This window comes from Haliaeetus albicilla, chromosome W (assembly GCF_947461875.1).
Source record: "Haliaeetus albicilla chromosome W, bHalAlb1.1, whole genome shotgun sequence".
In the NCBI taxonomy this organism is placed as follows: domain Eukaryota; kingdom Metazoa; phylum Chordata; class Aves; order Accipitriformes; family Accipitridae; genus Haliaeetus; species Haliaeetus albicilla.
In genome coordinates, this window is record NC_091515.1 from 4831674 (window position 1) to 4858966 (window position 27293).

Sequence of the window (27293 nt, forward strand, 5' to 3'; positions counted from 1 at the left end):
GTTATTTATAAGTGTTGTTCAGTACTTACTCAGAACTGCTTTTGCGAACATGTATTTCTTACCATAAATTGCTCCCCTCCTAACTACATATGATGTGATGACAAGTCACAATGGTCTAACAACATCTTGAAGACCAGATATATTTTTAATATATATATATATAAGCAGATATATGTCTGCTTCTGGTGAATTACTGGGGACAGATTACTTCATCTGTTGAATCATAGGTTGAGTTTTCTTGTTGCCTTACTCTGAAGGGGGATTTGATCATCTCTGATTTCTCAGGGCTTTTCCCATTTATAGTCGCATTCCAGTATTTCTGAATTGTTAGAATAGGAAAGAGAACACTAGGTGTTAGGATGAACTTTCCAAACCCTGCTTTTGCTGAGAGCTCTGTGTGGGTAAATCTAGCATGGTCTTGTTCAGCCTATTGCTTCTGGAGGACTCTTCCAGAGGGGCTGGGTAATCTTCAAGAAGTCCCATTTCACATCTGCTAGCTTTCTCCCACTAGCAGCATCTTCCATTTTCCATTTCCTCTGAGGCATTAGGAGATGCTGTGTCAAGCTGTCACCAGCAGCCTTTGATCAACGTTGTATTCCAGTTTTGGAAAATTGCCGGAGTTCACGTGCTTTGACCTGAATGTATTTGCTTATCTGAAACTTCTCAAGCTTGGAAAGATACCTGTTTGCACATTGCATGAGTCAGCCTCAGGAATTCCCTCCTAGCCTCCAGCAATGTGTTAAACTGACAGCCGCCATCACTTGTTTTTTACCTCCCAGAACGTTCCTGTGACACCTTGACCTCAATCTCAAACTTTCTCAGCCCTGTGTTCCAGTGCATGAGCAACTTGAGAAGTACTTGATGTACCAGTGTCACGTTCTTGTTGATGTAGTCTAATTTGGGTCAGTTCTGGATCCTTAAAGTCTTTAGGTTGTGTTGGATGTCAACACAATTACAGTATTTGTTCTTTCTAGAACATGTAATAATTTGGTGTTTCTCAGTGTCCAGGCGGGCCCTTTTGTATTGCAGATGTATACGAACCTGTGGGAAGAGGATGGCAGTAGCTGAGGATAGACTCTCTGCTGCTTGTAGACAGAGAGACTTTACCATCTACATACTTGCACTGCCTGTGTGAGCTGTGGATACTGTAGGCTCCCGTACTGTTCAGGATGGTATTTACGAGAATAAGCACTTGAGGAGTCCCCCAGGTTACTCGATGATTTACTGAATGGAAAATCGAGGGACCAGGCTTCTGTACCTGGTTCAACTGTGAACTTAGATTAATTTTTTTTTTTCATAATTTTTTTTAATGCCTTTTTTAAACCTCTACTGAAGCAACTTTACCTTGTAGGTCTCCATTTCTTTCTAGCTGTCTTTGTGTTTACATGTCAAATTTTAACGTCTCTCACTGACTTTTTTGCATAGTTAGAGCTGCTGCAGCAGTTTAAGTACTGTTGTGTGAATGCTAGAGATGACATACACATGTTGCTTGAATGAGGAGTTGCTTTTCAGCCAGACTCCCAGTGGTCATCTATTTCTGCTCCATCTCCAAATTTTGGAGTCTTGGCTTCCTTCCAATATTGAGTACCGTGAATATTAATTTAAAATGGCAAAGAAGGTGGAGTTTAGACTGATGTCTTTAAATCTTCAGGAATCGCCACTCATCAATCTTCTTGGACAGACCAGCTCCCTTCCTTGGCAGCTTGTGGGCATTTCGTCTTATCAAAGCATCATCAGCTACTGCAACAGTCACTACCCTCCCTCTGTTATCCTTGCTAAGGATACTGCGGCTGAACTGATAGTGAAGCTCCTGAAAATCTCAGCAGGCTTTGGTTCATCTTCGGATAGTCACATCCACCTTGTAAGTTGCACTGGTTTTGCAGTGTCTCTGAGCTGTTCTTGTCATTTGCAATGTTCTGCTTTTGTATATTATGGAGTGTGGAAAGAGTACTAGGCGTGATTTTTTTTCTAATTTATTTTAATTTTGATTACCAGGATGCAACACTGAAGTGCCGAGCATATATTCGCCAGGTGGTTCAATTTCTCAGCACCTTAGAACAAAGCGGAAAGATTACTCTTGCAGTTTTGGAACAAGAGATGTCCAAGTTGCTAGATGATATAGTCATCTTTAATCCGCCAGGTTTGTGTTAAAGAAGCGGCAAATTACTTTAAAGCAGTCAAGATCCTTATTCTGCTGCGTGGATTGTTGAACATCTGTGACTATGTAATTACTTGCATTACTATAATGTCTCCCTTACGGGCAGCAGGGCATGTTGCTTTGGCGATGTATGTATAGGTGGTATATTAGTGCAAAACAAAAATATGAACGCTACCCTGTAGAGCTGTCAAGAGTGACAGAACCAACAGAAAAAACAGGGGTTATGTTGTGAGTAAAACTGATGACACAAATACACTCTCTTGGTCCTGAGGGATTGGGTTCTAAGAAATGGTTCTAAACTGTTGTGCATTTGGGAAAACTGACTGTATTGAAGTAGGGGAATTATGTTGATGTATACTAGTAGTATGGTGTATCCACACCCACAGCATTTATATTGATCTCATTTTTAGTCTAGTATCATCCTGAGCTTCCTCTCTCAAACTAAAACTGCAGGTGAAATCAGTCTTCTTGCTGTACTACACAGAAATACTTGTCAGGAGTCATGTCTCTTCCTGTCTATGAGTCACAGAGGTGTGCTAGCAAGAGTGAACAGAAAGTGTCTGAAAATCTGTGAGAGTCATAACTGTGCCTCAGTATTTGTGTTGCTACTTGGGGAAGCTCTGTAGGACAGCCCCGTAGTCAGTAAAACTCTTTGCATCTTGAGGAGACATGAAGGCTTGCCTGTTGTTGCTCCTTGTGGCTGAGAAATTTTGGAGGAGACAGGAGCTCCAGTATCAGAGGAGCAACTCTGTTTCGTGAACCCCTGTGCACACTTGTATGTGTTAAAAGGCTGAAAGAGAGGATGCTCCGTGTTGCTCATGCCCGAGGATCACTGATGCAGAGTGGCAGAAAGGTGGTGGTATCAGGTTTAGCTTCTCTGCGAGGTTTGGAGGGGGCTGGCAGAAGTTTTTGCGAGCAGCACCTTCTGTTGACAACAGCTGAAGAGGAGAAAGCTGGACTTCTCGTGCAGGCAGTGTGCCAGGGCTTGTCCCAGAGGATCTGGTGGGCTCTGGTGTCTGGTGGTGGTCCCACTCGGTGGTCTGCAGCCTGTGGGACTTGGCTGTAAAACTCATTGTGACCGTAGGCAAGTCGGTTAACCTCCTGGCATCGTCTTTCTTGGTTGGTCTGGGATAAGAGATTTTTACCTTACTGGAGAGCTGTGCCGTGACAGATGACTTTTGGGGCTTTTATTTTTGCCCTCTCCCCCCCCGCCCCCTTTTTTTTTTTCTTAGTAGGTAGATACAGACAGAATAGCTTAGTTTGGAAGGGCTTTTGGAGGCCTGTAATCCAACCTCCTCCTCAAACCAGGGCTAGCTTCAAAGTTAAATCAGGTTGTTCAGGGCTTTGTCCAGTGAGCTCCCAAATATTTGCAAGTGTGGAGGTCTCAACCCCTTTGGGCGATGTTTTTCCAGTGATTAATCCTTCTTTGTGCGCAACTTTTCTTTATAACCAGTTGAAATTTTTCCTTCTACAATGCCAGATGTTGTTTGAAAAGTTTTGTAACAATAGTGGCTTTTTTCATCAATACGTGCTCTGTAGTTAGACTTTTAAGAGCCAAGCACAGGAAGCATTTGTGCTTCAAGGGTACTGTTACAGGTGGCCTGTGATAACATGTTCAGGCAATGCCAAGAGATGGTTTCAAAAAATTCTGGGGCAGAACACTGGGTTTATCAGGAAATCTAGAATCCTGGAAATGCATGAGGGGATTGCAACATTCTGGGGCTCGTCTCGGTCATATTTCAAATTGAATCACCTATAATCTTGATTGTTTCACTCTAAGCTGTGCTTTAGACTGTGTTTTAATACCCAAGTTTTCTTGGAGACTGTAAATGGGCTTTATCATTTAATTTATTTGCACTGTAGTCAAGGTAAGAGACTGTAGGTGAAAGATGGGCTGCAATGTGCTCTGCTGTACAGTCTTATCAGCTGTCTCTCTGTTTAACGAATGATGAACTATCACATCAAGGGAAGAGACTGCGAGGAATGGGAGTCTTACTGCAGCTTCATAAGTACAGACAAGGAATTGAGATGTGTAATGAGCAACAGGCTTTTCCCAGTATCTACAGAAAGCGTTCAGTGGTGAAGTTGAATTTGGGTTCTAGTGTCTCTTTACTGAAATGGCTCTCTTATTTCTGACTTTCAGATATGGATCTGCAAACACGTCATATGGCCCTCAGCAGTCTCTTTACAGAAACGCTGATGATGATGAACAATTCTAGCGTTACAACAGCTGAGTCGCTACGGGGGAGCTTACGAAAGTGGATTGACAGCAAAGTGCACGGGTTGTTAGCAATGCCTCTTCTCACAGCAGCGTGTCGGAGCCTGGCCTCTGTGCGACACATGGCGGAGACGACAGAAGCCTGTATCACTGCTTACTTCAATGAAGGTAGGAGTCTGTCTTGGATGCCCATTAAATACAAATAGTCTGGAATCCCTATAGCTTCCTGCTGCCCAGTACTGGAACTGGGTTTTAATCTGTAATCAGAGCTCCTTTCTTTGTATCTAATGGCTCCCAACTGTCACACGTATATTGCTGTAGTAACTAGTTGTAGAAAAGTTAGGGCACTGTGGTTTGGGTTTTTCAACTGCTCTAACTGTGTATTTTCTTAACAACTCTACCTGTCTCTGTGAAAAACGATTTGCTCTTTTGCAACTGTTTAAAAAAAGAACCATCTCAAGAGAACAAAACAGGTATTTGTCCCCTCCTCTAGTGTTCTGTGGGCTAACTTAAGAAAAAAATATTCTTGATTGGTAAAACTCTGAAATTCTGTGCTGTGGGGGGTTTTTTGGTGTGGGTTTTGTTTGTGGGTTTTTTTTTTCCTTCTCTGTTTACGTATTCCTTGTGGAACTACATTTCAATTTCTTCCACATTCTGTGTGATCAGATTTCAGTACGCCTGAAGGAAATATTTAAAATTCCATCACTAAAATTTTCAAATTTAATCCTGACTGAATGCTGGGAAAATATCTCTCCTTTACCTCTAGGAGGTGCCCTATGATAGTGGAGTTTTTCTTTTCTCTCCATTAGAGTTGCATGACAAACTGATTACCTGGAAAACAGCTAAACCAGCCCAAATTCTGTAACTTACAGGAACACAGTGAAGTAGTTCCAGTTCTTAAGTTTTACCAAGTACTGCTTTCTCACATGCAATTTGTTCTGTCCTTTTGTTTTCTTTATAGATTTTCCTCACCACCAGGATTTAGGCTGGGGCCCTATACTTGCCTCCCTCCAAGTTCCTGAGCTAACCATGGAAGAATTCCTGCAGGAGTGTCTGTCTTTAGGAAGCTACTTGACCCTGTATGTCTATCTGCTGCAATGCCTAAACACTGACCAAACTCTTACCAATGAAATGAAAATCCTGCTAACCATCAACAAATGGCTGGAGCAAGTGTACCCAAGGTACGAAACTCAAGGCTTCTGAATATACTTTGACTTTTAAATAAGGCTGTAGTTGTATAGCTGGTATAATTAGGTGGCCAAGTTAATTAGGTTCATTTCACCAGGCTGCTGGATGAAATGGCTGATCTTTCTATATCCACTGTTAAGGAGTCTGCTCAACAACAGTGCCAACACTAATAGTAGTTGTGGTTAAACAGAAGAAGGAATTTTATTCACTTGAACACTTCTGGTGCAGTTTTGGTCAGTTTTCAGTCAGAGAAGCTTGATTTCAATGGCAGCCTGGATTTGTGTTCAGTTAAAACTACTTTAAGCAAACCCTAAATCACTGTGGGTTCCACTCTCCAGAATGTCCACTAGGTGGGATAAGTTATGTGCTAAATACTGAGTTTGACACTGAGACACCTGGCGTTCAGCAGCTGTGAACCAAATCTGAACCCAGTGGATTTGGTGGGGTGCCCAGAGTTAGGGGCCTGTATTGCTATAAAACAGCTTACTAGATAACAGGGTTCCGGGGGAAAAGGATGGATAGCTTTGGGATTAAAATGATAATACTTTTTACCTAAAGTATGTAACAGCTGTATTTACAGTAGCTGTTGAAATTGCCAGAATTTAGCAAACGCGGTGAATATTTTTCCATGTTAATGTTCATAATGTTTGTGTTTGCTGTGAAAGAACATTTTTGGAAAATGTACATTCCCACTGTTTCTTGAAATTCAAAGAATATTTTCACTGTTGTAGGTACCATAGTAATTCGATTGCCAAAGTGTGAAGGAGACAGCAAAGCCACCATACGCAGCAAATTAAACCTTGCTCTAAACATCAAAGCTGAGGGTGCCTGGGATGGGAAATGACTGGGTGGAGTAATGTGAGGATAGTCTGATGCAGGAAACTCGTGCTGATGCTTTATGTGGAAAATCTGAGCTTGTTAACTTAAGCTGCAAAATGTTTGGGGGAAGATTAAAAATATCATAGGGGGAACTTCACTTTGTGCTTTGCTCAATGAAAAACTTCAACGTTTCCTTTTCTAGAAGATCATATTAAAAGTCTAAATTGTTGTGGAAACAACAGCTAGTGCTTCCTAAAGTGTTGCATTGGTAAGTGAAGAGGAAAAAAAAAAAAAAGAGTAGAGATACAGCTTCATTCCTTTTATACCAAGTCTTAGACAAGTTTAAATCCAGTTATGGCTGCAATATCATTTATTCTCAGTTGTAAAGCTTAAAAGGAAGCATTGTTTTTTGTACTCTTATAGGCCCTTAAAACCTGGTAGCTGGTGTCTGGATCAAATCCAGAACAACAGCAGTTACAGCGGTATAATAACTGGTGGGGTAGTATAGTTATGCTATCCTCGTATAGTAAGATTAGCTCTCATTAATAAACCACCTGAATTCTTCATGGACCTAATGAGGAGAGACACAAACTTCTTAACCTCTGCATCTGGCTCTTTTTTGTAATTATATTTTCTTTTATTTTATTCTTTAAATCTCACCTAAAGCTCAGTGAAGGAAGAGGCAAAGCTGTTTCTTTGGTGGCATAAAGCCATGCAGTTATCCTTGATTCAGATGGAGCAAGATGACACCGTTCTGATCGAATCTGTCATTCGGACACTGCTGTCGATCCAGGGAAGGCAGAGTCAGCTGGCTGAAGAGAGACTGACTTCTGGAATACTTGGTGCTATTGGTCTAGGCAGGAGGTCTCCTTTGTCACCCAGGTAAGGGTTGAAGGTGTGGCAAATTAATTGGTTGGAGTCATCATGTTAAAAAAGCTGCAGCCTAGGTCCAGACTGCACAGTGCAATGTCAAAAGATGTTCTGAATCCATGCTGTCCAAATTTGTAAAGTCGTTTGAGCCCATCACAGAAAAAATGTAGCAAGTGTTTTAATCTGGTTAAGAAGTGAATATGAACTTCTGCAAAGTTTGTGGTGGAAAAGGAAAGAAAATGCACTTGTGGTTCTGGCTTAATGTCCATCTCCAGCAAAGTTTGTAGGGAGACTGTTTGTTAGAGGAAGATACTTTCATCTGGTCTGTAGAAGACTGTTCCAGTTAACCTCACGAGAATCTTGTATGATTATATGCATGTTGCCTTTTCCGTCTTGACCTTGAGGGATTGGAAATGTTAAGAGTAGCTCAAAGAAGTATTTGCTTGCTTGTTACTCATTTTACCTTCTAAAGAGAGACACCAAGTTTGGTTGTTAGGTATTAAAATCAAGTTCACCATGGAAAGAATGCCAAGAAAAAATATGTAAATGTTTGTGGAACACTAATTCAACACAGTACTTAAACATAACTTTGTGTTTATAAAGACCTTCTGGGATGCAATCCTGTTGAAATTGCTCTGAAATCTTAGTCTTGTTCAACTCGCCCTTTGATTTGGGCGATGAGACTGTTTCAAAGGCTGTGAAATGAAGGAGTATTTCAGATGTGACCTCAAAGCTTCAGCTAAGCGTGGAACAGATGTAACATTTCATACGTATGGTATTATATTATCCTCTAGTATGTATGACATCCTGTTATGTATATATTAAAGTGATTTATTTTTTTCTAATGCATTGAAAAAGATCCTCTAAAGCCTTTACTATGTTCCTCATCAGAGAGATCTCATAGGATAGAACTTCCAGTTTATCCGCTGTCAAGGACTTGCAAATTTGGTATCACCTTCTCTCTCTGTCCTTTTCCCTACGCAAGGTTTCGGGTGGTTGCCCGCAGTTTGTCCGCCTTCCTCTTGGTGCAGATTCCTGCAGAGAGTCAAGTCCGCCTGAAAGCGGGGTCAGAGCCAAAGCTGTCGCAGAAGGCCCAGCAGGTAGTGTGTGCCAATTGCTGGCTTGTTGACATGCCCTCTTTGCATGCTTGCTCAGCTTGTGGGGTGAAGCTTATAAAAGTCGCTGCAAGCATTTTTTCGAGCTAAATCCTGCTCTTAGCTTGTTGATTTTATTCGGCGCTGAATGCCCTCAATCTTTTTTTACTTCTGCTTTACACCTGGCTCTAAATTCTGAATTTCCGAAATAGCTTGTTGCTCTCACTTGTCTTCTCAGGGAAGGGGTTGTATCACAAACCTGTGTACTATTTTGCTATACATCAAAACACCATGTTGGAATTTGCCAGAGACAAGGCCAGGTGCAGCATAGGCCAGATGATAATGTCAGTTTGCTGAACTCTGGTAGCAGGACTGTGTGCCTGAGCCCTAACCTAAAGTGATCCTAGGTAAAACTGTTTATACAGCGTTCTGTATGAGTATGAGGGCATCAGTATCTAATCTGATACACTAAAAAGGTGCAGATGAACTTATGTCTGTAAACCCTGAGTTCAGAAACTTTGGAACATAGCAGGTAGAAGGAATTTAAAACAAAGAGGAAAAAACAGTGCTGCTGTGGTTGCAGTGCTGTTCAGTGATAAAGAAGGGCTACATTCACGCTAACATTTGTTTATGTGAGATCAGGGCTTAAAAGCCCTATGACAAATAAACATTCCTTCTTCAGCATGTGCACTGACCATGTTATTGTTTTGCTAAGTGCATGGGAATACTTTTATGAAAATCAAGATGTTCATAAGAACAACCTGAAGTGAATAGTTCAAGTGTGTCACAGTTTGTAGTTCAGTGTAATTCCCTTGAAACTATGTCTTGAGTTCATGAAGTAAATATTTTATGATATTTGAGTTACAGAATCCTAGCAAGCCTTGATAGAACAGTTGCTGTCAGAGAGAGAACAGCTTGAAAAATACGAGTTGACTTGAAGCACTGTTATGTGATTGTATTTTACAAATGTTTTGTTCCAAATACTCTGGGTTCTCTAAGAGATAAGGATCTTCTAGTGGAATTGTGCATATGATGGCTCATGAAGCAGTTTGTTATGGACCAAAGTACGCACAGCTAACAGAATTTTCCCTTGTATCTATAGGCACTGAATGCTCTTGAATCTATGGCATCAAACAAACAATATATGGATTATCAAGAGCAGCTCTCCCAGTCTTCTCAGTTCATCAAGCATCCAGAACATTGTCTTCGAGATGGCAATAATCTCTTGGCTCTCCTTATTAACACTCTGTACCCAGAAGTGCATTATTTGGACAGCATACGATAGCAGCACTGAGCTCACAGAATCATCATGCAATGTTGATTGCTCTGGTTTACATATAATGTTGTTATTGCACAAGTAATTTTTACCTTCAGAGTTCCACTTTAAGTCAGAAGTGTGAATGGGAACTGCACACTGGCAAGTTTTCTCCTCTTAAAATTTTCTTTCTTTTCTTTTTATTAGTAGGCCTGTGGAATTGCTTAGTTTTGTTGACTGAAAACACCTGAGTATCTCCCTGTGTATGGTGCGTATCTGAGAGGAGATACCTGAGGATAGGTGTACAAATCATTAGACAGCAAAGCTCATCCTGTAACACCTTAAGTTTTTGCTTTGTGCCTTTTTTTCTTTTTCCAACGTGTCATTACTCAGGCCAGTTCAAAGTGAGTGGAGGATTGTGTGTAAAAGAGGTTTTGACGTTCTTAACCAGGATACCTCTGAATCTTACGTGAGTGTGTGTCTGGAGACTTGTGAAATCCCTGTATTTGGCAAGATAGTGGTTTAAATTTTGACCTTTTTTTTTGCTATCCCACAGAAATCTGTAGTAGAAAGGTAAACCTAAAAATCTTCTCTCACTTCTGTAAATACAAACTAAAGTTTGAACTAAAGAACTTTGGTTTTCCCTATTTTCTAAATATTAGCTAGTCTGTATCCATATTGCTTGATTAAATGCAAGTAACTTCTACCCGAGTCAGGTGATTTAAATCCAGAGATGGATTTTCTGGATCCCCAGTGTCTGGGAGGGACATAGCCAGTTATGATCATGTTGGATAGGATTCCTTAGTTCTGAAACTTTTGTTGTTTAGGAAATACTGATTTAACAAGTGGACACCCACCACTTAATTATATTCTTTTCTGCCTAGCTGGGCATGACACGACAGGATTTTAGATGACACTGTGAAAAGGTATTTACCTTGTATTAAATTCGGTGATCACTTGTTAGAATTCTATTGCCAAAGCATGAACCACGAGCCTGTAAATGTATTGTCTCAGCTGAATGATCCCTGGTTTTGTTGCCTTGTCTGACCATAAGATGCACTTTTGTTCAGGGAAAGCAGAAGGCGAGTTTCCCCAGTTGCTTCTCTAATGTCCCTTTTATCACCGATACGTTTGAGGTGGCCCAAGATCCTGCGGTCCCAGTCTGTACACCTCTATGAAGGAACAATGATCACTTCTCTTCTTCCATTAATTGTGCCTTTCTGTTTAGAACATGGTTACATGTGAAAACATTGGGTCTGGTCACTAGAGGAAGGAGATGTGCTACCTACTGTCTGGTCAATAATGCTTTGAAGTGTTGCTCTTAACTGTGGTTCTGGTGCTGGAGAACAAATCACCTTTTTCTTCTTGACAGATTCTGCTAACTGTGCCAGCTGGGTCATTAGATCACCTTCATCCTAATGTGGTCTTAGAGTTCTTTGCTCTATCTGCGAGCCTATAAATATATATACATATGTACATCTCTCTGTATACTAACCAGGTATTGATGCAGCATGTTTTTTAACAGACTCTTTTGGAAAATTCATGTCTGGAAGAATACATTCTGCTGCTTTTTCCCCCCCCAAAGACTTAAAAGCACTGGGTTTATTAGATTCTATGTTATTGATCAGTTGCATAAAAATGTGAAAAAGTCATATATATGTGTGTTTGACATGCACTTTTAAAATGAGATATTGTTTCAGCTGTTGAGTTTTTACAACTGTTGTATTTATAACATGCTATGTCTGCAAAGACCATGCAAAATAAAAATGAAAACCCAAGTAATTTGTGACAAACACCATGATATTTTCAACTTGCTGGAAGAATCCACATCAGGTAATAGGTAATTGTTCTTGGAGAGGAAAGTGTGATGGGGGAATGCCACGCAGTTGCTCAGTTGATGGAGGTCTGGAGACTCTTCTGTTTAACATCCTGGATTTAACACGTGTGTGACACAACAGCCTGGTTTTGTGCTCAGAGCCCAGGAAGAAAGCTCATTTATTTAGTAGCAGAAATAGTGTTTCTTTGTCCTGGCAAAATCCCCCAAAACTCTGTGATAATGTAGGGTGATGCACTGGTTCTGTTCTTTCAGCACTAACAACTGATCCAGACTGTGGAATTTGGTATTTATCCCAAATGAGGGGAAAGCTGGTAGTGTGGAGGGAAGTAGGAGAAAACTATGCCTCCAGTGCTGGTGGTACAACATTCTTGCTCAGGGCTTTGCTGGTAGGCAGGGTTGGACCAGGCTGGGGTTACCGCTGTCAGCAAACACCGTTGATGCCATCATCACGTCCATTTGTCTTGACCATTGAAACAGCTTCTTTAATAATTTACTGCTTAAAATGTAATAGAAGTGATGCTGTTGACTTTTTTCCCATTTCTCGATCTAGTAATTGTGAGGAAGACGATGCGTTTTGTCGTGGTTAAAGTCCTCTCTGTATCATACTATGGTAGGTCCTAAGAAGTAGGGAGAACTCACTGTAAGCTACAGCTTTTGCTCTACGTGTCACCAATCTTCTGGCTTCTTGGTGAGCATGCTAGCGGTGGCAGTCTGAACCTGTGCTTTCCTCAGATACAGGGGAACAGTTTTATGAACTAACAGATCCACTGGCAGTTCTCTGTCGCAAATGTGAACTCCAGAGCTTGGATTATTCTCCGAGTGGTGCCCAACAGATTGACTTTTTGTTTCTTCTGGTTTTACTGGAAAGACTTTCACGTTCCCAGCATCTACTACCCTCCCTGCTACCCTAAACTGCAGTGTTCTTGTTCACATCATAAATGGAACCAGGCAATCTCAGAAGGAAAACTGAGTTTTGTGGTGTTTCTAGCATTATAGATTGCAGTGGAAAGTGTGCCTTTTGGACAATTCATGCAGTTTAGTTGGAGAATGAGTATCTGTGGCTTTTCGAATGTTTGACTTGCACAGCAGTTGTTGCACTGGGATGAATTGTTGCCTGTGGTTTGCAGCTTAAGTATTTATTAAGAAAATAAGGTCAAATAGGGAAATGAACATAACAGCTGAATGTGGCATTAAGTTAGTGGAACGGAGAACCAGAAGTTGAGCAGCAAGATGCATGAAATGTGCAGACAGTGCTTCCTATGCAGGCTGCCTCTCCAGCATCCCACAGGGGCTGTGGCACTGTGGTGCTGGGAGTTGGTATCGTTTACTCTGGAAACTAAAGTGCTCAACAGAGCAATGGCCAAATCCTCCCAAACCCTGATTATGTATAAACTGGGAGAGTGGGGGGCAAAGGGGAGGAACTGGAACACACTTGTTAGGCCAAATGAGGTCAGTACTAGAAACCTCCTGGCATGTGCTGTGTTTTGTCCCTCCAGTATATACTGGTTTGAGTCCCCTGTGAGGACCAGGGCCTGTCAACGTGGGGTTTCTTCCTTATGTACTGCCCGGGCGGGTGGTCTGCAGTGGACACCCACCACACCATCACCTGTGTTTGCTGGCCTGCTAATGCTGACCTGTTAATGCTGACCTGTAAGCTCTCAGGTGGCTCATCCTCAATCTTGTAGGGGTTTGGATGGGTTAAAGAGGTCCCTTACTGGGGAGAGGGACAGGATTCAGGCAAACTCATTTCTGACCCTTTCCTGGTGTCCAGGGGTGTGATGGGTTCCTGTACCTGGACCTCCTTGTTCTCCCATTTGTTGCACTAACGTGGACTGTGCTCTGGAAACCAAGTAAGGTAAAAGTCAAACAGCGCTGATCCATGAGTTTCCTTGCATCTAAATTGCTGCAGCAATTTCGTGGCATGTGTTTGCTGGCAGCGCTCCGAGTGCAGGGCGCTGACAACACGCAACAGGGCACACTCAGTGCATCCCGGGTGGTTTTGGGGCACGAGGTCTGATGCTTCTATTTGGACCCAAACTAATTGCGTTAAAGTAGTAGTTTTCAAGAGAAGAATCCTGTAAGCCAAGCTTCAATCCCTTAGAAAGGTAGAAATGGGTTCTCATTACTCTTATATATGTCTATAAATCATAAGGGCTCAGAAATTCAATTCGGTTTGTCCGGTTAATATTATTGATGTCTCTTTCCTCCTGTGACACCTGTGAAACTGAGCTTACCTGTCCATGACTACACTGTCTGCTATAACTTCCTTTTCATCTTTGCATCTCTTTCTATTTGTATTAAACCTGGCTTTGCCACTGCTGGGATTTTAAACTGGGATTGAAAAGATCAGGTTCAAGTATTTCCTTGCATTTATTTTCTTCCCCTTTTTTTTTTTTTCCCCCCTTGTTATCCTGGCCAAGTCATTTAAACTTGCGCTTTACTTTCCCAGCACAGATGTTATGAAGAGCTGAACTTTAAAATACTAATTCCCAGGCTGGGGGTGAGCTTGCAAGCAGGACCACAGGCTTGATGGTAATTCAGCAGCAGCTCGGGCTTCCAGCCAGTGGTGGTTGTTACCAGAAGCAGGATCGTTAAGGGAAGAGTTTTGGAGCTGCTGCACTGGAATGATTGCACGGAGCATTGAATCCAGTGATAGAAACCTGAAAGTAGGTTCTTGTCGCTTCTTTGCTTTTCATTCTTTCTTCTCCTCTTCTATGCCAACCCATCGTTCTTCACAGCCCTCTCCTGGACCTTTGCCTGACCAAGACGCCAGGTTGACTTGCATCATCCTGTACCATAAGCTGGGTCTATTCACCTGGTCTTGGAGCACGTTCCCAGTTGGGTTAGAGACTTGTCTGTGGATGGCCAGAGACTTTGTAGTAGCGACTTCATTGCAGAAGAATTTGAAATGAGCAGTCAGGCCTTAAAGGACCTTTTTCATGTAATACAGAGATGGAAACTGTTTAGAAATAATTTTGGGGGGCTTTTTTTCTTTAAAAAAAAAAAAGCCCATTTGGTTTATTGAAACATTTTCACAGCGTATTTATCAAAAAGCTCTGAGATTCTGCTTGTGTGTGCACATGGGCACTAGGAGCTGCAGTAGAGTTACAATACAGACTACACTTTGCATGTCTTGCTTTCAGCTCTACTGTCTTCTGGAAAACCTCTTTTCCTTTTTGCTTGGGCTCCTCTTGAAACTTAAGATTTCCTCCAAACTCTTAAATAGACTCTTCTGCAATTTAAGGAATAATAATAAAACCAAACCAGCAGAGATTCCAGTAGTGTGTTTTTCACAGCAGGTATTTGAAACATGAAAATAGCTCACTTGCTGGCTTTTGGAAGCTGCATGTGTTTTGACAAGTGGAGTGGTGAAAACTGCTTTTTGAGGTAACTTTTGAAAAATACCAAAGCAAAAAGATGTGAGAAAATGGTGGACTGTTCTCTGCTTGCTAAGCACTATCTGATAAGGGCTAAAAACACACAGGTTGGTTAGAACTGACATCCTGTGTCGATCCTCTTCTGCTCTTCCAGCTCCATCCCTCTTTGTTTTCTCTTTTCTTTCTTCTGTTTTCCCTTTAAGGGCTTCCCTTGCTTGTAAGCAGCAGCAGGGATGGAAGTCACGCACGTGCAAGGCCTGTTCGACCTTCTGCGCATCAGTCAACGTCAGTCTTATGTTCGCTGGGAAAAGGAACCCTTGCAGAGAGCGGACAGGAATTCGAACTGTGCAGGCGGGTGCGGATGAGACGGCGCAGGTCCTCAACTGCGTCTGGAGGCTGTTCTTTCTGTCGGCAAAGTCTGGCCGCTGCCGTGTCTGCGGTCAAAATTCTCATAGGTGGAGTCTTGCGGCTGTGACCTGGCGGTAGAAGAAGGGAATAAGGTGAAGACACGTTTCTAGTTGCTCTAGACTTTATAAGTGGCTTCAGCTAGTAGTTAAGGAGTGTCAGTTAAGCGTCTGCAATATGGGTCCTCCCTTCTGCAGCAGGTAGTTTTGAAGTGTTTGCATCTAATGTTTTACATCTTAAAGCATCCAGAATGATCTCCTACACCGTTAGCATTAACTGTTCTGCTGCTCAGAGCCTCGGGAGGTTGTGACAAACTTCTCCTGAGAGGATCTGCTCTTGCAGGGCGTGGAAGAGCTTGGTTTTTAAGCTTGCACCTATGTACGTACCTATACAAATGTAATTGAGGGTGCAGTATGGTTTAGACACTGTTAAAGCAGCAAAACGATGCTTTTGAAAATAATTATTCCAAATTTAACTGTAGGGTTAAATTCTCTGTTGCCCCTTTGGCTGTGTCCTGATGCTGTACACTTGACTGTCCTGCTGAAATGCCCATCTGTCTTGGGTAAGGGGAGGGAAGGAGACATCACATAGGGGTAACTCGGGTTGGAAGGGAGCGGCCCCAGGCTGATGTAATTATGCTGACCTCAGATATACAGCTCCTTTAGGTTTAGCCTAAGGGTTGTTTTTGCATTTTAGTTCGTTGGTTTTTGGTTTTGTTTTTTTTTTTCCCCCCCATCCCTTCCTGGCTTGGCCACCACAGCTGTCGGGAGTGTCCAAGGACGGCGTTGTGCTGGGTAGTGGGAAATGCCAAAGGTACTGTGGGAGCGCGGTATGGATGCCAGCCAAAGAATTGGGCCCTGCCCCACCTGACCTGACTCTGAGGTGGGCCATTTTGCATCTCCCTACCTCTTCCACACTTGACAGGTCTCATCAGCTTTGGCGTGGACCTTTTTTTTTTTTCCCCATTAGAGACTGGGGTGCAGAGGGAGGGGAAGGTTTCTGTCGCACGGTTCCCCCCCTCTCGTTCATCATTCCTCAGCCTGGCACAGACCCCATCCCGGTCTGTTCCCTCGGTTGGGTGGTTCTTTTGCTAGTTTAACGTGGCTTCCTACCATGCTCACCTAAACTTCTGCTAGCCCTTTGCTGCCGCAGCATCCGTGTGCCGTGGTCTCTCCAACATACTGTCCCTTGTCCTCACACCAGTGGGGTCTCTTCTCAGCTGTACCCAAACCAGAGCCTCCTCCCAGCAGTGCCCAAGCCTTGGTCCCTCACACCGGCTCGCTTGGCCATCACCCCAACCCTGTCCTTGTCCCAGGAGCCTGCTCTCAGGCCAGAAGGTTGTTGCCAAGACCAAGGACACGTTGCGTTTCTCTCCTTAGCCATCTCTACCCTGTTGCTGGATAACATTGAGTAGAAGGCAAGACATCCTTACCGGGCCAGGCTGGATGGAGCGGAGGAGGGACCTGTGAAGTGAGAAGGCAGACGTGGGTTAGCAATGGGGTCAGAGTGAGCTGGGGAGCCAGGATTGACCTCGAGGTGTCGGGGAGCTGTGCTGGAGTGTGGTTGTGACACTCCAGCGACTGGGGAGAAGACCTTCTGTCAGGCGTGTTGTGGGAGTGGGAATTAGGCACTGGAATATAAGGAGCAAAGCGTTCCTGGTTGGCCTCGATGCTTCTACGGTTTTGAGACAAGCGGTGGCTTTTGCAAAGGGTTGACGTTGGACTGTCTCTACAGATTGAGTTGTGGCGATGTGATATTTTGTCCAGCCTGAGAGGCAGAACCTCGGAGTCCCTCCTGGTCCCCTCCTGCCCACGCTGTCACACAGCAGGGGTGGGGGGCACAGGGGGGCCAGCGGCCTCAGGGCTTCTTGGGGCTTCATCCCTCGGCCCATGAGCTGATTTTCATCTCCTACGAGCTGGGCTTTCCCTGCTCCCATGGCCTTGGTGAGGTTGGGAGGTGGGATTTCACTAATGACGGGGACCACCTGGGTAGCGAGGCCCGGGAGACCACGAGGGGCGGTTTGTAAAATGATGATGCCCACCCCAGGAGATTAAACTGTTGTGTGGGATGCAGCGAAGGTAAATCCTGCCCATGGGCTACAGAGGAAGAGGTAGTAATTAGTCTGCTTCAAGAAAAAAAAAATTAAAAATCTGGTTGCGTAGGCGGTGGGTTCTCTGCTAATTGCCCATCTGTTAGTTTATTAACCTTTCTCCTCAGGTAGGGAAACTCCTGCTCCCTCTGTCTTTTCAAAGATCCCTTCCCGAAGGAGACCTCCTGTCCGCGGGCTGTGACTCGGCCAGCCAGGAGGTCCCTCTTACTTGTTCTTAGATTTCCCATTAGAAATGTCCTTCTCCTAGGGTGGAAAATCATGAAATCATTAAAAAAAACCCCAAACCCAAACAAACCCAACCCCTCTTGCCTGACTTTCTCTCCCATCTGGTTACCAAGTCTGATGGAGGAAGACTACCAAGGGAAACAGCAATACGTACCTCCTCTCGAGAAAACGGTGAAGCTCAGTATCACCAGTAAAATAAGCACTTTAATTCCGAGCGGCACAAAGATCAGGATCAGGAAGAAGGAGCTGTTGGATGCTTTGAATTTATAGAAGTACACAGCCCCTTCTGCTCTCCCATGGGTGTTGACAGCAATACAGGTATATTTTCCATCGTGGGTCAGGTACTGGAGCTCCTTAGTGACGCGATGGTTCATGCTGGTGATGGAGGTGATGTTGCTGTAGGGTGGTCCGGTCCAGGTCAGAGCGGGCGCCGGTTCCCCCTCGGCAGTGCAGCGTGCCTGGAAGGTGCGATCCCCGTTGGAGCTGACGGTGATGTTAATGATCCTGGGGGCAGCTGCAGAAATCACAACAGGGGAGGGAAAGTGGTCAGGTTTCAAAGGCAGGTCTAACGCAAAACACCTGGAACGAAGTCTTGGTGGACCCTCGGCATGCTATATCAGGGTAACGCTGGGATCAAACCTCCCTGTCCTCGTTTTTTTCTCGGCACTTTCTTTCCCTTGATTTCCCCACCCTGCCTCTGTTGGATAGAGGAACAAAGGGATTCACCCAGCAAAGCCTGGGTGCGAGGATGTGTACTCTATTTGTGTTTTATCCCTGTAATGCTATTTTTTCTGAACTTCGGTCAACTTCAACTGTTGTGACCTTCCACGGTGGCAGAAGGCAGAGGCGCTGTGCTGTAAATCATCCATGAAGAAGGGCTGCTTTCTGCGGTTGCACCATGAATCGCAGCCCAGTACTGTCCACGACGTAGGCACGGGTGCAGCTGGTGACCGGCTGCTTTTGCACATGGTCAGGGATGAGGCAACCACGGTGCTCTCCTGCAAGTGTCTCATGGCTGTTCCTTTGGTCTCTGACCTCCAGAACACCTGTGGCTGGATCCGTTTGTGCGAGCCCTTTGCTTGGTGCCTGAGACTTGCCAGGTTTGGCAAATTATTGTCGGGAAACATTTACACTCCTTGCTACAACCTATTTTTGATGCATTTCTCCAACCCTGTAGTGACCACCCAATAACTGGTGTAGGTTCCTGGTTGCTTTGGCGTAGTACACCGATACCAAGGTAGGGCCACTAATTTTGTGTCCTGGATTTGTAGCATATGGGATTGTGTGACTGCATGAACAGTGGTAAAGATCATTTTGGGGATGCAGAATGTTAAGACATGCGGTATTGAACATGTCATCTTTGGTTTAGTCTGCTAAGGAGGCGTAGATGATACGACCAAGCTTGTGTTGCCCATCGATCCTCCCCTCTTGGGCCTGTTGACCCATTTAATGTGTTTGGTTCCTAAAGGCACTGTGAAAACTGAAGGGAACTAAATGAGTGTCCTCACGGAGGAAAAGCAGGAGTTCAATATTGATTTAATTTTTGGTCAGACTAGACAACAAATATATAGCTTGCAACCACCTACAGCACGTCTTCCCCCTTGTCTATGTAATGCAGGAGGAGTTTGAGGCTGGAGGACTGATCCATAAGAAAGCTAGCTGTGTTAGTCGTGTGTCATGTGTCTGTGTGGTTTGGTGTTTAAAAAATAACCTTTTAAGCATTATTTAATCCCTCCCATTCATACTATCAGGGTCCATTCCCCAAATGAGAGACGGATCTTGCTGCCGTCCTGCCTTGGTCATGCTGTGTGTGAGGGTGTTTAGGAGCTGCTCCAAGTGAAGGAGAGCCTTGATTACGCAGAACTTCCCAAGAAGTAACCGAACTCATCCTCTGGTCCTATCTGGACGCCCACAGTGCACAGCAGGCGTAAGGCAGTTTCACTTTGCAAGGAAAATCATCCAACTCATGGCAGCTTTGCACCCACAGGTAAGGTCTGATGCTGTTCCCGGGTCTCAGTGCTCCCTTGATCTGTGAGCACACCCCGGGACACGGGATTAGCATTTGACGTTTGTTGATACGAGCTGGTTTTTCAGGCTGTTTGTACTTAATGTTTCCTGCTGCAGAGGATTTTGGACCTGTGGCACGTGGGTGCCAGGTATCTTGTCTTTCCAATCCCACTTCTTGTGCTTATATTTGCTAACATGTGCTCGGCGCCCAGGCTCTCGCGTTTAGATTCTGATGAAGAGGATGCTTTTTTCCCCACCCCATGGGCTGCTGACCCCAGCTTGCCTCTCTGCTGCCTGCACAGATCCTGTGCTGCAGGGACAAAGTGGGATGCCCAGGATTTGGCTGGCTCTTACCCCAGCAGCCGGAGCCTTGCTATTTCCTTACCAGTTTTGTTCCTCTTCCCTTCCCCGTGTTGTGCTCCTCGCCTTGTACTGGAAGGCTGTGGAAGGCAATGATTATTCCCTGCCCAAATGTTATAAACTGTCCGCAGAGCTGGAAAAGCCAACCCTTTGGAAGACCATCTCAGGTCAACTTCTGTTACCATCTCATTGATTTCCACATCTTGTGGCTCTCACTTCCCTACGGGGTGGCTTTGGCTCTCATGCCCTCTTACCAATCAAGTGCAGCTTTATCCCATTCCTGCTTTCATACTTGTCGTGGATATCTCCGGACAACTCCACCCGACAGAAGTATCTCTCGCTGTCGCTCCAGGTCAGATTGTCAATCCTGATGGAAAGGTCCTTGTGCCGGGGGTTGCCAAGCAGTTTGTATTTGTTTTTGTAGCTGATGGCAGTCTTACAGAGCTCGCTGGTGCTCTGGCTAATGCACTTGAAAACTATCGTGCCATTGTAAGGTTCCTTGATCCTCCAAATGGCCGTGAGGGTCCGGTCAAATGTTTTGTAGGGGTGCGTGAAAGTACAGGGCAGGATAACCATCTTCCCAAGCTCACCAGTAACGTCAGATGGAACATGAACAGACCAGCCATTGGACTGCACACCTAGAAGCAAAAAGAGATATCGACACTGAGTTATCCGGAGTGTTTAAGAGGTAAATTGGGCATCCTTCCTGAATCTGCTCCGTTGTTGGTCACAAAACGGATGCTGCGTTCTCGTGGTGGGCCCTGTGCTGCTCGATGTTCTTGCTGAGGACTTGCAGATGATTGTGCAGCCCAGTTACTGTGGCTGGATTTGGTACCGGTCTGCACCAGAGCTCCGGGGACTGACTAGCTCATGTTGAAAGTGATTTAATTCCTAAGCAGGCCTCTTGTTTGTCGAGTGAACAATAGCTCCTGAAGTTGTGTAACAGTCTTTTGCAGTTAATGGACATTTATGTACTTGGAGGAACAGCTTACTTTTTTCTTTAAAAAAAAAAACCAACAAAAAAACCCCACTAAAAATAAAAGTTTTACATGTATTGAGAAATCTGGTGGCTTTAGGCACTGAGTTTGAGTGCATGCACACACACACTCCTACGTTGCAGTATTTGTTACGCTGATCACTTGGTTGCATTACCCCTGGGGAAGGGAATAACAGCTGATGTTTCTAATGATCAATGCTGCGATCATCACAAAGTAGCATCTTACTCCTAAGCTGTGACAGGATCTGAACAAAGACTTGAAGATCATTTTACACAGGCTGGTGAGAAAAGGCAAGTTCTCTGTATCAGCTCCTGCCGTAGGACAGGACTTGGCAGTACAGAAAGCATCTCCCTGTTAGCAGAGCATCACTGCACAGACTCTGGCTGCCAGGATCTTCCCAGACAGGCCTTGTCCTGGCATCCCAGAAAGGGAAATCCTGAGTTTTCCAGCTAGGATGTCACAAACGTTGGTTGGGATTTTGCTGTCTTGGCCAAATTAGGTCACAGTAAATCCTAGCGCGGTCTGGGGAGCTGAACCTTGCTGCCATCAGAGCCAGTCTGATCATTTTTGTCCAGTGATGAAAACAGCCTTCACCTGAATGGACGCTCCCTACCTTTGAAATATATAGGGAAAATTCAATGTCTCATCCATTCCTCTTCCCCAGGAACCAACAGCATCAACAAACAGCACCTGCTAAGCAATGCTTTCCATATAGCTATGTGTATCTATTCACTGTCTTGCTAATTGCAACAGCTGTAGCAGCAGATTGTGGCTTCAGGAATGTCTGTGGCTATGTTCCTGTCTTATGAAACTCACTTGATGGCTTCATTAAATCAACGCTTTCCCCTCAATAGCTGAGAAAAACTGCAAAAAATGTAAAGGCATCCTGTAGGTAATTGTCATCCATTCCTGGTCTAGCTGGCTTCACTGTGGTCTGCAGGTATTCAGCTGTTGGGTTACTCGTGTAAGCTCTAAGATAAGATTTGTTGCTTGTTCATATATCTGTTCTCCATAATATTTGACGGATACCTCAGTGGCGGTGCAGCTTGTGTTAATCTATTGTGCGCTGCACAATGGACAAAGGCCAACGTAGGACCGGTTCCCTGCCATTAAGTTATTTATCTGGAGTCAGTGCCAAGCCAGTATTTTGATTACCGAGATTTGAAGTCAGGCTGCCTTGTCATTCATTATAATGATACGAATACCTTTTGCAGCCTGGGTAATCTAATATACAAGGCTATGCGGCCACAGGACCTCTAGGAAGCTCGTGGACTTTGAGCACAAGGACCTGGCAGTGAAAACAGAAAATGCTATTGCTTTCTAGTTTATTTCATGTTATTTTGGTTATTTTACAGCATGTCACTGTGACCCTTACTTTTGGAGAACTGCAGATCATGTGCTTTTGAGTATGATTTGCTTTTCTCTGCCACCTTTTTGGTTTGCATTTTTTTTTCCTAATCTTAAGCAAATAACATTCTTTTTAGCACATAAACATCCCCGTGCCCTCCACATGAGAAATAATGTTAAAAATAAGTGCTTCTAATGTTACCAGCTCCACCCATTTCTATGGAAACACAGTTTGCCTAGGTTATGAGTGGAGAGAGTTGTCAGCATCTTGTGTATAATTTAACCTTAAAGCTTCAGCATGGTAGGTCTTCCGTGGCTTCCTCTCCTGCTAATATCCAGCCTCCCATTTGTTCCTGGAATTAAAGCTTTCACAAGAAACAGGGAAGGTCATAGGTAAATAGCCTACACACCTTACATGAGGTAACTCCCCAAAGCAGTTGTCAGGTCAGTGGACCTGTTGGTTGTCAATGGAAAGATCATGAAGACAACAAGACCGAGAGCTGGAGACCACCACAGACACTAGCCTTGCTTTAGCAAACAGTTTGACAGTATATCTAAGTAAATCCCATTGAGTTTAATGGAACTTAAGTGCATACTTGAAGATAAACATGAGTTTAAGTGCTCAGTGGAACTGGAGCAAATTGTGTTTGTTGCATAATAACTCCTAGGAATGTGAAATAGCATTTCTGGGTGGTGATGGAAATGCTGCATCCAACTGAAAATGCACAGGAAAAGTTAGATGAATTCCTTACACAGGTTAAAAAAGAAAAAAAAAAAAACCCAACAAAAAACCCCCAACAAACCACCAAACCCAACCAAAGACCTCTCTGACAACTGCAGAGTCAAACCTTTGAGTTTTTCCAGTATTCTCACATGCACCTGGAATTTCAGGATCCTTTTAAGCAATGCAAGGGATGGTGTAATTCTTGGAGAGTTTATTATACCAGGCAAGTCCCGGGCTACTTTGACCAGAGCACAGAGAAAAGCCCTGATCAGACAGGGATTCGTAGCAAGCTCAGAACTCACCCTTTCTGGAGATGCGAAGGAGGCACAGAAGAAACAAGCCGAACTCTCTCATGCTGGTTGACGTTCTCCGCTGAGGTGTATCGGCAAACCAGAACCGTCTCTCTTACATCTGAGCTGCTGGTCTTGCAGTCACAAAATGTTTTTTCCAGGGTTGGAAGAAGTTGTGGTTTTCCTCTCCCTGGAGGGAATGAGTTGTCAAGCTGAACCAGCTCTGGATTCAGATATTAATAGTTTTGTGGTCAGTCATGTGAAAAATACACCAGAGGGAATCGGAGTATTACCATTTTCCAGCTAAAGGAAGGGGACTGCAGACTGAGGCTGCAAACACCCACTCCGTGTGTGTGATGGGGCAAGAGGGGACGGCTTTCAAGTGCTACCAACTCACCAGTCTGGGGGAAATCCTTACAATCTGTTTAAGGAGGTGGTAAACAAGACCCTTGCTCTCTTGGCTTGAGGCAGTTCTTTCTCCTGAACCTGGAGCCTGCAAGCTGACTGTGCTTTTACCCCTTATGCTCACAGGTTGTTGTCATCCCTAGGTGTTAAAAAAACCAAAAACCCAAACCAAACCCTTCCTCTTTGGAAATAATCTGAGCACTTGTGCCAAGGTTCAGCGGTGGAAGAGCGCTCTGGTGTCCGCTGGTACCCTGCTCTGTCCGGACTCCCGTGACCCTGATGAGTCGCGAGTTGTTCTCCTCCTTGTCGTTAACCTGCGTTTGACATCAGCCGAGCTCCAGCTTTTGCCCAGAATCCTTGCGCAAACGCTCGCTCTTTCCTTCTGGGTTTAGCTTTAGCAAGCTTTCTGTGCGGTTTGCTAATCTGCGGAGCTCAGGGCTTGTGGAGAGCTGACTGTGCTCCCCTCCACATCACCTCCCATACGGCGATCCCATGACAGTCTTAAGTTTAACCTTGGTGCGTGTATTCCCCATCAGGTCTTAGCTTGAGGTTCGCTGCTTTTGCTTCGGACCGGAGGGAGGGCTGATGTCCGACTCCCTCTTCCCATTTCGGCAGCTACGCTTGCTGTAGGGTCCCGCTGCCTCCCTCCTCTTTGGGGACGGGGACAGCAGCACCCACACGATTCCCGCTGTAGGCAACGGTGGGTGTTCAGCCGCTGGAGACCTCCCAGACCCGATATTAGAAGATGCTGCTGAGTCTCTGCTGCCGCTTTTGCTGTGCCAAGAGCCAGCGCCTTCTTCCAGCAGAGATAGCAGGGTTCCCCTTTGCTCCTCACCTCTTCTTAAACTCTCCACGTATGTTCCTTTCTTAACTTGTTGTGCAAAAGCTCCTAGAAGAGGGACTTGGAGATTTGGTAGTATTAAGTGTGTTTGTTGCTTTCTGAACCCTTTCTCTGTTCTGATCAAAGTTAGAGTGTCTGTGAAGGGAGGGATTTTTCTTTTCCCAGACTTTTTGGAGGAGGCTTTGAGAGTACCTAGCTGTTATTTACGGTGGCTCGGACCTGTTGCTACTCAGCAGAAGGTGGTATTATTTCAACTAATGACTTAGAGCCCTGCTCAGTCCCTATGCGTGTCCTCCTCAAGCAGGAGGATCAGGACCCAGTGCTGTAACTACTCTGCAAACTGTCCTTAGTAGCTGTAAAGAGTAATATGTGCCATTGTCAGCAGAGAAACCTGAGGGTATGGGTGGTGGAACAGTGAACAAGAGACCTGTATCCTTGTCCCATCTGCGTTATGTGCTTGTTCTGTGCACCATCCTCATTTTCCTCCATATACTGTTTGATTTTATCTATTTGTGATATAAACTTTTTGGTGTTGTGACTATCTTTTCACCACTCATGGCACAGTGGGGCTCAATGGATTGAGGTAAAAGATTAAAGTGAAATCTATGCCAAAAACATGTTGTTACAGTGAAGCATAAATGATTATGAAAAGAATAGCTGCCATTAATACTTAGTATGAACCTCCCCCTCTTTAATGTTTTACTCCAGTGTCTCCTAGACAAATATCTGGTAAGTCAGTGCAGAAGTATGAAACCTTTGAGTTTTATCTTTGGACTGATTTTCTTTTCAGACCATGAGATAGCTATTTGCAATGAAGCATTTTAATGTTTAAAATACCAAGTTGAAAACGTATAGCTGTAAATGTTTACAAACTATTTGAATCAGCCAAAAAATTTTGTAAACAAAAACATCCATGGCTATATGATCCACAGACTCTGTTATCTGTGATCTTTTTTCCCAGTTCTGTGCTTAAGTAGTATCTAAGGTTTTTGTAAGGGAAGCTGCTTCTGGTCCAACACCAAAACCAGGAGGTCTTCCATATTCATCAGATACTGGTTTTCTTCCTGGTAAATCTTTTTTTTTAAGGGCTGTAGGTAATGACAGCAGTTGTTATGTTACTTTACTAATATCTTCCCTCAGTGCTTGTACAGAAGCAACAATCACAGATCTGGTTCCAGAGACGCACCAGTTTCTGGTGCTTTCTTGTGCTATGAAAATACATGGAATCTGGAGAAAGAGAGGGGAGTGGAAACTTGCGGGTTTTCCTACTCGGAAAATGGATGAACCCATTTAAATAAAAAGAACCTGTAAATAAAAACTAGAGGAACCTGCAAATACAAGTAAGTAGCAATCAAATATAGGCCAGTGGCAAATTTTCAGCTAAAGATGGGGAGTTATCTGCCCATCCTGCCAACGGTATGGCCACTTCATGCCGTGCTCTTTGGCAGCTGAAGGGGAGTATCTCGCATCCCCATCACCTTCATGGCTGCGTCTGGTCCGATGAATAGCAGTCCTGGGGTTTTGAAGGTTACCTTTGGAAGATGGTACCAACTAAATCAAACTGCCTTCAGCGAGAGCCAAAGTCAGCTTTTCCTCCCTGGATTTTGCCTCCTCTGTCTGCCCTGAAACCGGGTGATGGCCTCATGAGGCACCGAGAAAGTAGAGAGATGTATGGTGTCTGGGTGTTGCTTTGACTGCATTAGTGGCACTGTACGGAGTTACGTACCGTACCATATAGGCTGCAATGTAAAAGTGTGATCTGATGGAGAAAGTAAAGAAATGTGAATGTTTTACAGGGCCGGCAGTGTTTCCCAGCTCCTTTTAGCTTTTCCCAGGTGGCTGGCTTCTCCTAAAGGTTAGCCTCTTGTAGAACGTTCATCTCTCCTAACTCCCTGAGAAACTCCCGCCGTGTTTTGTGACGGATGGTTGGCAAAACTTGCAGGGCAACCCAGAAGCATGCCAGGATGATTTCTTAGCAGATGTGCCCTCCGTTCGGCGATACCCCTTGCATCACGTACGTTGGCAGGCAGCGACTTATTAGCAGAGCCCTTTGGACTTGTCAGAAGCTGCTCCATGCCACCTTGCACGCTTCTCCACTGACCACCGTGTTAAACTGGTGTGACCTGTGCATCTGTCTGGTCCTGGGGGGGGTTGATGTGCATCCAGGTTGCGACACGTAGCTGGAGATGAGCACGGCAGAGCTCACGCCTCCTGGTCCCAGGTTTGTCGCTGAGGACCTGAACGATGAGCTTTTCTGCGTGGCTGTACCTGTGCTGACAATGCACCCGCTTATTCAAGGACTAGAGTGAAGCTGGTTGTTCTTCCTCCCTCCTTTGGGTCTTAGTTTCAGCTCCAAGGTTTTCTACTTCAATTATTTCAGTGGCATGTGTAAGTCCTGCCCCTAGTCCTCCAAGTGTGCCAATCTGCACACGTTCGACGCAAAAGCCTTATGTTTTGTCAAATCTGGCACTGTTCCCTGAAGGGATTGGGTCTGTGAAGTAGCTGGGAGGCCAGAGGAATTTTCCCTCTGCCTGAGCTCTGCCAGCTGAGCAGGAGAAAGCCGAGCCATGCTCCCCTTCTCGGGGAGCTGCTGTGGGCTGATGATCTGCCCTGTGCGTCCACTTCATCGTCACCAAGCTAGAGGGAGAAAAAAATTAACAGGTATACCTACAGTGGAAGGAAAGTAGAAGGGGTGGGGAGGGATGGAGGGTGTCAAAGCCAGGCACCGTTATTGTAGAAGACACTGATCCTGCTTCTTGTCATTG

The 27293-nt window shown here is 44.5% G+C and overlaps 2 protein-coding genes across 4 annotated transcripts in view; one reads left to right on the forward strand and one right to left on the reverse strand.

Moving 5' to 3' along the window:
• Positions 1–11380, forward strand: part of EPG5 (ectopic P-granules 5 autophagy tethering factor) — a 57664-nt gene extending 46284 nt beyond the window's left edge. For all 3 annotated transcript variants that reach the window (XM_069775366.1, XM_069775367.1, XM_069775368.1), the window contains 7 exons: positions 1652–1861; positions 1996–2140; positions 4302–4544; positions 5338–5557; positions 7050–7265; positions 8239–8353; positions 9450–11380. In XM_069775366.1, the coding sequence (XP_069631467.1) occupies positions 1652–1861; positions 1996–2140; positions 4302–4544; positions 5338–5557; positions 7050–7265; positions 8239–8353; positions 9450–9632 (1332 nt within the window). In that variant the 3' untranslated portion in view covers positions 9633–11380. The remainder of the gene's footprint in view (positions 1–1651; positions 1862–1995; positions 2141–4301; positions 4545–5337; positions 5558–7049; positions 7266–8238; positions 8354–9449) is intronic.
• A 977-nt stretch (positions 11381–12357) lies between these two features.
• Positions 12358–24413, reverse strand: SIGLEC15 (sialic acid binding Ig like lectin 15). Its single transcript, XM_069775370.1, has 5 exons — positions 23295–24413; positions 20178–20561; positions 17711–18070; positions 16654–16684; positions 12358–15292 (listed from the first exon to the last, which is right to left on the reverse strand). The coding sequence occupies exons 1-5, from the start codon at positions 23344–23346 to the stop codon at positions 15196–15198; spliced, it is 924 nt and encodes a 307-aa protein (XP_069631471.1). The 5' UTR covers positions 23347–24413; the 3' UTR covers positions 12358–15195.
• Between the last annotated feature and the right edge of the window lie 2880 nt (positions 24414–27293).

What these genes read in the sequence shown, in the direction of transcription:
- SIGLEC15 (XM_069775370.1), bottom strand. Translation starts at nt 23,346, where the DNA reads ATGAGAGAGTTCGGCTTGTTTCTTCTGTGCCTCCTTCGCATCTCCAGA. An exon ending in CACCGTTTTCTCGAGAGGAG is followed by an intron (nt 16,685 to 17,710) that starts GTACGTATTGCT and finishes CTCACTTCACAG; the next exon opens with GTCCCTCCTCCGCTCCATCC. An exon ending in GCTCCATCCAGCCTGGCCCG is followed by an intron (nt 15,293 to 16,653) that starts GTAAGGATGTCT and finishes TTCTACCGCCAG; the next exon opens with GTCACAGCCGCAAGACTCCA.